This window comes from Eutrema salsugineum, unplaced genomic scaffold (assembly GCF_000478725.1).
Source record: "Eutrema salsugineum unplaced genomic scaffold, Eutsalg1_0 scaffold_11, whole genome shotgun sequence".
NCBI classification, from domain to species: Eukaryota; Viridiplantae; Streptophyta; class Magnoliopsida; order Brassicales; family Brassicaceae; genus Eutrema; species Eutrema salsugineum.
This window is the reverse complement of record NW_006256901.1, coordinates 2,460,140-2,468,744: the sequence shown is the minus strand read 5'-3', so window position 1 is coordinate 2,468,744 and position 8,605 is coordinate 2,460,140. Positions and strand designations below refer to the sequence as shown.

Here is an 8,605-nt window from a genome sequence, read left to right as displayed (position 1 = left end):
CTAGTCGTTCATGGAGAAACCTCCACTGAAGAACCAAACCCTGCGTATGAATCTTGGTTCTGTACTGATCAGCTCGTCCGGTCATGGCTGTTTGGTACTCTGTCCGAAGAGGTTCTTGGTCATGTTCACAACCTTGAAACCTCTCATCAGATCTGGTGTTCCCTGTCTGAAAACTTCAACAAAAGCAGCGTTGCTCGGGAGTTTACCCTCCGCCGTTCTCTCCAGCTTCTCACTAAAAAGGAGAAGACTTTCTCGGTGTATTGTCGTGAGTTCAAGACTATATGCGACAGTCTCAGTGCTATTGGGAAACCAATAGATGAATCTATGAAAATCTTTGGTTTTCTCAATAGCTTGGGACGTGAGTATGACCCAATCTCCATTGTCATTCAAAGCTCCTTGAGCAAACATCCTGCACCAAGTTTTAATGATGTTCTCTCGGAGGTTCAAGGCTTTGACACTAAGCTTCAAGCCTATGAAGACACAGTCACAGTCACTCCTAACGTGGCCTTCACTGCGCAGAATACACAACAACAACAATACTCTCAAAACAACCGCGGCAGAGGTGGTCGCTTTGGTCAGAATAGAGGCAGAGGAGGCTACAATACAAGGGGCTGAGGCTTCACTCAGCATCAAACGTCTGCAAATAACTCTGGGTCAGACCAGTCTGTCAGATCTGTGGGCGCACTGGTCACATTGCCCTGAACTGTTACAACAGATTTGACAACAACTATCAAAGTAATCCTCCATCTCAAGCGTTTGCCTCTCTCCGAATCTCTGATGACACAGGCAAAGAGTGGTATCCTGACTCTGGTGCCTCAGCCCATGTCACCTCCTCAACTGGAAATCTTCAAGCCGCAACGTCTTATGAAGGTACTGACACTGTCTTGGTTGGCGATGGAGCTTACCTTCCCATCACACATGTTGGATCCACCACTATCTCCTCTACAAAAGGTATTCTTCCTTTAAACGAGGTCATTGTTTGTCCTGGTATACAAAAGAATCTCTTGTCTGTATCCAAACTGTGTGATGATTACCCATGTGGTGTTTACTTTGATGCTAACAAGGTGTGTGTGATTGATTTAAACACTCAGAAAGTGGTGTCAAGGCGCAGTCGCAGCCGGAATTAACCGAAGAAAAACGATCTCAGAACAAGGTCGCTCCGTTCACATTCGTCGTCATGGGGCGTATACACAGTAGAGGTAAGAGAATCTCAGCATCTGCTTTGCCGTATAAGAGGTCACCCAATGACTACCAGGCTTAAAGCGGGCATTCAGAAGCCTAACACCAGATACGTCCTCCTGGCCTCCAAATACGACGTCAGTGAGCCAAAAACGTTTGCTTCTGCAATGAAACATCCGGGTTGGAATCAAGCTGTTCATGATGAAATAAACAGAGTTCATATGCTTAATACCTGGTCCTTAGTTCCACCAACTGCAGACATGAACATTCTACACTCGAAGTGGGTCTTTAAGACAAAGTTAAAGCCCGATGGAACAGTTGACAAGCTTAAAGCCCGTTTAGTAGCAAAAGGCTTCGACCAGGAAGAGGGGTTAGATTATTTGGAGACATTTAGCCCAGTGGTAAGAACAGCCACCATCAGATTCGTCCTTGATGTTGCCACTGCAAAGGAGTGGCCTTTGACACAACTGGATGTCTCAAACGCTTTCCTACATGGCGAGCTACAAGAACCCGTGTACATGTTTCAGCCCACTGGCTTCGTTGACTCTCAGAAGCCTTCTCATGTTTGCCGTCTCACCAAAGCTCTCTATGACCTTAAACAGGCTCCAAGGGCCTGGTATGACACTTTCAGCCACTTTCTGATTGACTTTGGCTTTCTGTGTAGCAAATCAGACCCCTCCTTGTTTGTCTTTCATCACAATGGTCAGACTCTTGTGCTGCTTTTATATGTGGATGATATGTTACTTACGGGTAGTGATCAAGCTCTTCTTGCTGCTCTCCTCAAATGTCTGAATGATCGCTTCTCAATGAAGGATCTTGGTCCACCGAAGTACTTCTTGGGCATCGAGATAGAACGCTACACGAATGGCCTGTTCCTGCACCAGACGGCCTATGCTTCAGATATTCTGCACCAACCTGGGATGACAGACTGCAATCCTATGCCTACACCTCTCCCACAACACTTGGACAACCTAAACTCAGAACCTTTTTCAGAACCAACATACTTCAGAAGCCTTGCCGGGAAGCTGCAATACCTGACAATCACGAGACCAGACATACAATATGCAGTCAACTTTGTGTGCCAACGAATGCATACACCAACAGTCTCGGATTTCAGCTTACTCAAACGCATTCTCAGGTATCTGAAAGGCACGATCACCATGGGTCTTCCAATACAGAAGAACTCCAAGCTCACATTATCAGCCTTCTGCGACAGTGATTGGGCAGGGTGCAAAGAAACTAGAAGATCAACCACTGGTTTCTGTACTCTTCTGGGCTCAAACCTGATTTCTTGGTCAGCAAAAAGACAACCAACAGTTTCTAGATCATCCACGGAGGCTGAATACAGAGCCCTCACATACACAGCTCAAGAGCTCACATGGATTTCCTTCCTCCTCCGTGATCTTGGCATTCCTCAGTTTGAGCCAACACGAGTTCAGTGTGACAACCTATCTGCGGTATATCTCTCTGCAAATCCTGCTCTCCACAACAGGTCAAAACACTTTGACACTGATTATCACTACATCAGAGAGCAGGTTGCACTTGGACACATTGAGACAGAACACATTCCAGCCACTTCTCAGATAGCCGATATCTTCACAAAGCCATTACCACGACGATCTTTCATTGATCTGCGGTGCAAACTCGGAGTGTCCGAGAATCCCACTCCAAGTTTGAGGGGGAGTGTGAGCAATACTATAAGTGTCAAAACCGTGGGCCTTAGTGAAGAGTCAGTGGGCCTGGATCATCTTCGTTCAAGCCTAAGTCGTACAACCAGTCAACATCAACAGAAGACAACAAATGCCTTAATGGCAAAACAGAGTAGACAGAGGGAAGGTCGTACAAGGAGCGTCTGCAACAAGAATGCTTTTGAAATCCTTGGTTCCCTAGGAGATGAATCACTTTATACAGCTGTATAGTTCTAGACACTTCCTCTTAGTCTATAAAAACAAAGTGTAGCTCACTCTTGTAAATTAAGCGAAATGAATACAAAGTTTATTCAGTGAAAGTATCATCCTTTTTCCTTTCCTTACATAGGGGACAAAAATTATATTTAGATTTGTGAGGAAGAAGAAGATATTCTAAATATCATAAAATGTATACAATTTAAAAGAAAAGTTCTTCAGCATAGGATTAGGAATTTTCAATATTTTTTTTATAAAAATAATTTTTTAGTGATTTTTAGTACTTTAATGTTTTTTAGGGTTTTAAACATCATATATATCTTTTGTTTTGTAGCTTTAGTTTTTTTTGCTGTATTTAAAAGTTTTATATTAACTAGTGAACTTTTCTGTGTCTTGCGCGGATTGATATAATTTTTTATATGATTGTTTGAAAATTTAAAAGTCGTTTCAATTCATTTATTTTTTATTCTCTATTGTTGAATATATTTGTTTGTTAAATTTTCTTGCATATTTTTGAAGACATAATCGTGAAACAGTGTAAAAGATAATAGATAAAAACATATTAGTATCCAAATAATTTAGTTTAAATAGTTTCGAGATCTTTGATCAGTATTCTATGTATTTTAGACGTAGTTTTTTGGAGTACCGCACGAGCTTATTCAATTTTGATCACTGTTCTATGTATTTTAGACATAGTTTTTTAAACTACTGTACGAACTTATTCGAAGAAGTACGAACTTATTCGAAGAAAAAAATAAGGAAGAGGTTAAACAATTTAGAAAGGTGTGAGAGAATTAGAAAGAAGACATACATATTTATACCAATATATTTGAAGTCAAAAACCTTAATTTAGACATCAGAAATATCGTCTTAGACTATTTTTTTATTTTTAACTTTTGTTAGATTTTTACTAAATTTAGGTTCTATAAAATTTTAAAAATGGTTTGATCGACAATGGAATGAAGCATTAAAACCACAATAATTTAGAGCGATTTGTTTTAAGTTATTTTTATTATCAGATAAGAACTAATTAAAAATGACATGTAATTAAAAATAGGGTTAAAATGTCTTTTTACAACTGAAACTCATTCTGGAAATGATATATAAGCAAAACATCCTGAAACTCGCTGTGTAACCGACACCTGAGTAAATCACTATACAAATAAGCAACATTCCATTAGTTAGAGTTGTTTTCCTTTTTTTAAACGACATTCTATTAGTTAGATATGTAGATTTTTTTTTTTTTTTGTCGACAGCCTAAGTACCTAGAACGGTTCAGCTAACCAAATTGGAGGTACCGAGTTTACATAAATAACGTCGTGAGGATAGATACGAGCACTTCTTGCTAGTTTACCTGCCTTTGAATTTTTTGCATGTGGGATATGCGATAGAGTAAAAGAAATGAATTTTGTCCTTCATCTTCCCAAATTCTTCCAGGTTTAGAGCAAAAGCTGGTCATTCGTCGGGGATAGATAACATCTTCACCAACTCAGAACAGTCCGTTGTAAAAGCTACTACGGTCTTGTGATTTTTGTTGGGGTCGGTTTTCACCCCAAGTAGATAAACCACCTTAAAATGGCTAAGTATGGAAGAAAGATAAATGGGAGAGCCGTGGTCGCCAAGTGGGAGAGCCGTGGTCGACAAATGGGAGAGCCATGCAGATAAGCCAGTGGGGAGAGCCGTGAAAGAAGACAGGTGGACCGAGCCGCATCGAAAGGAATGGGCCGAGCCCCACTTCAACACGTTTGGGCCGAGCCGTGTATCGGTGCGGTGGGCTAGATCATGTCTCCATGGCAAGTGGGCCGAGCCGTGAAGAAGGCTAGATGGGCCGAGCCGTAAAGAAGCATGGATGGGCCGAACCGAAGCCTTGAGAGGTGAAGCCCATGGAAAACTCTAGGCAAGATGCAAAGGCGGTCAGCTCACGAGGCGATAAGGAAATATTCCGAGAATGTCGCCCAAGATTTTCGGCTAGGCGGTTTAGAAAGTTAGTATAAATATATGATGTATGCAATTCATTCCAAAAAACTTTGGCAACCCTAAGCAACAAAGACTAAACACTCTACAGCAATAAAAATCCTCTTTTGATCTTACTGTTCTTGCGATTATCCTAGAAGTTTCAGATCCCTTAGTTTCTCTTCACAAATTCTTGGTTGTGCGAGTTTTGGCTCACACAATTTGGCGCCGTCTGTGGGGAAATCGAAACTTTCTTACTCTAAATCGACGAGACTTTAAGATCCGAAGAACATGACGAGCAACACCCCCGACGACAACAACAACAACACCGGTAACGGCGCGGAGAAGGACGCTCCAGCATCAGGCAGAATGACGGCGACGAACGAAACCCACGAGGAGATGCGATACATGATAGCTGCGTTGATGAAAAAAATTGATGACCAAGACAAAAGAAACGAGGCGATTACGGCGAGGCTCGACGCGATGGCGGCTGAGCGACAACACTCGACTTGGAGAGCGGGAATTCCCGACCCGATGGACGGAATTCGGAGACGTTTCGATTTCTCGACACCCGCAGAAGCCTCGGGGAGTGGCGCAAGAAATTCCTCGTTTCTTCGTCCCCTTGACGAACGAACTCCCGCAGCAACCCGAATCAACATGACCGAGCCGCCTCCACTACACCGGAACTCCAGGCAACGAGCCGGTGAGGAAGGGGGCGATGCGATCGACGTAGACGCCCAGCAGAACGACGAGACCACGAATCCGCAACAAACTGGTTCGGCTCGCCGAATTAGTCAGGAAGAACTCGCCTCGGCACTGAACGGCATCCGGACTGACGAAGTCTCCGATCCAACCCGCGGCGATAACCCAACCGAGATGGAAGAAAATCTCCAATGGATCGAGCAAGCAGAACGCGAAGTTGAGCCGAGGCGAGAGGAGCCGGAGCGACCCCCCCAATCAAAGGGAATGACTCACGCACAAACTCTCGAGCTCAAAGAGCTGCGAGCCTCTATGGCTCGGACAGTGGCTGAAATACGCGCCATGAAATCTCAAGTGCACAACGCGACAAGTACCGCGCCCGAAATCGACCGAATTGAAGAAACTCAAAGAACCCCGTTCACTGCAAGAATCACGGAGGCCAGGGTTCCCGAGCCGGGGAAGGTGAGAATCCCGTTCTACGAAGGAACAACAGACCCGAAAGAACACATCACCGCGTTTCGAATAGCGATGGGACGAGCCTTCACAAAAAACGCCGCTAAACTCACCGAACGCGAAGTAGATGCCGGATACTGCCTGCTCTTCGTGGAGCATCTCAAGGGAGCCGCGCTCGAATGGTTTTCAAGGCAGGAGCGCAATTCTATCAGCAGTTTTCAACCGCTCTCCGCTTTGTTCCTTAAACAATACTCGATGTTTAAGGACAGAGGAACATCTGATGCCGACCTGTGGACACTATCCCAAGGACCGAACGAACCGCTTCGGGATTATATGGCACGATTCAAGGCAGTCGTATCCAAAATAGAAGGGATAAGCGACAAGGCTGCGCTCGAGGCTCTGAAACGATCTTTGTGGTACAAATCCGAGTTCCACCGGGAGATGGCTCTCAATACGCCGCAAACAATTCAAGACGCGTTGCACCGATCATCAGACTTCGTCGTAAACAAGGAGGAAATGAAAAACTTGGACGAGCAGTACGAAGCCACGAAAGCAGCGATCCGAAGCTCAATTTTGCCGCGCCCCGTGAAGAAGGGCAATCCATCGAGCAATGCAACAGCGCAGAGTTCCGATGAACCTAGGAGCGGAGGTGCCCATAACTACCAGGTCAGCTCCGGACGCGGAAGAGGAGAGCCGCGCAATAACACTTGGGTGAGAAAGTCCGCCAACTACGACGAGAAGGCTTTCTGCGAGTACCACCAGACCTATGGACACTCAACGGCTTAATGCCGAACTCTAGGAGCAAAGCTCGCAGCAAAAATGGCAGCAGGAGAGCTCCAAAATGAGGTCAGCCTCAAAGACCTCGTTCCTAACGAACAACAAGAAAAAGACGAGCCGAGCGGCGCGGCGGAACCAGCGAATCCTCCCCGACGAGGCGATCATCCCAAACGCGACAGGAGAGGCGAACCTGAAGAGCGACCCGAGCCGAGGCAAAGGATCAATATGATCATGGGTGGATCTTTATACTACCAAGATACCGTGTCCTGCATCAAAGCCTATCAGCGTCGAGCCGAAGTGAAGGAGAATTGGACAGAGCCAACCGACATCCCAAACATAGTGATCTCTTTCGCCGAGGAGGAAACGGCAGGAATCGATCGACCTCACAACGATCCGTTGGTGATTGAGCTAACGATCAGGGATCATGATGTAGCAAGGGTGCTCATCGATACTGGAAGCTCAGTGAATGTCATCTTCAGGGAAACACTCAGAAGAATGGGAATCGACCTCTCCAAGGTGGAAGCAATCCCTAAACCTCTAACCGGATTTTCAGGAGAAACGACGATGACTATGGGAACGCTCACACTTCCCGTGGTAGCTGGCGGAGTCACTAAGATCGTCGAATTCTGCGTCACGGATCACCCAGCAATCTACAATGTGATCATGGGAACTCCCTGGATCAACGGGATGCGGGCAGTGCCCTCCACTTACCATCTCTGCCTCCAATTCCCAACTCCATCGGGCGTCAAAACGATCTGGGGGAATCAGAAGGAGTCGCGAATGTGCTGCCTAGCCGAGCACAAACTGAGGAACCCCGTCACCGACGCAGGAGCTGACATAGACCGCAAAAAGATGAAGACAGACAGAGAGCCCGCGAACGAGCTCTCCAAACTCTTATAGCAATTACAGATCGCGGAGAGCCGCGAAACACGCACCGAGCCGATATGTGACGCAGTGGACTCGGTGTGCATAGACGAGGTGCACCCGGAACGGTGCGTCGAAATTGGAACACAACTAGGAGAGCCCCTGAGAAGCAAGCTCCTTTCCCTCCTCAAGGAAAACATCGATACCTTTGCCTGGACAGCGGAAGATATGCCAGGCATCAGCATCGATGTAATCTGTCACGAGCTGAATGTAGATCCGACTTTTAAACCAGTCAAGCAGAAAAGAAGAAAGCTTGGTCCAGAACGAGCTAAAGCAGTCAACGACGAAGTCGAGAGATTACTCAAGGTAGGATCAATCGCCGAGGCCAAATATCCGGACTGGCTCAAAAATCCGGTGGTTGTAAAGAAAAAGAACGACAAGTGGCGGGTCTGTGTGGATTTCACCGACCTCAACAAGGCGTGCCCAAAAGACAGCTTTCCCCTGCCACACATCGACCGGCTCGTCGAAGCCACTGCAGGGAATAGACTGTTAACATTTATGGACGCGTTCTCCGGTTACAATCAGATCCTGATGCATCCTGATGATCGAGAAAAAACGGCATTCATAACTGATCGCGGGATATATTGCTACAAAGTCATGCCATTCGGGCTCAAGAACGCAGGAGCAACGTATCAACGGCTCGTCAACAAAATGTTCGCGGCTCAGCTCGGAAAAACCATGGAGGTATACATCGACGAAATATTAGTCAAATCACT

General features: G+C 45.7%; 1 protein-coding gene across 1 annotated transcript; it reads left to right on the top strand.

Annotated features, from left to right (window-relative positions):
* The first annotated feature begins 7,007 nt into the window (after positions 1-7,007).
* LOC112089677 lies at positions 7,008-7,865 on the top strand. The gene has a single exon (XM_024160426.1). The coding sequence runs from the start codon at positions 7,008-7,010 to the stop codon at positions 7,863-7,865; it is 858 nt and encodes a 285-aa protein (XP_024016194.1).
* The last annotated feature ends 740 nt before the right edge of the window (positions 7,866-8,605 follow it).

What these genes read in the sequence shown, in the direction of transcription:
- LOC112089677 (XM_024160426.1), top strand. Translation starts at nt 7,008, where the DNA reads ATGGCAGCAGGAGAGCTCCAAAATGAGGTCAGCCTCAAAGACCTCGTT.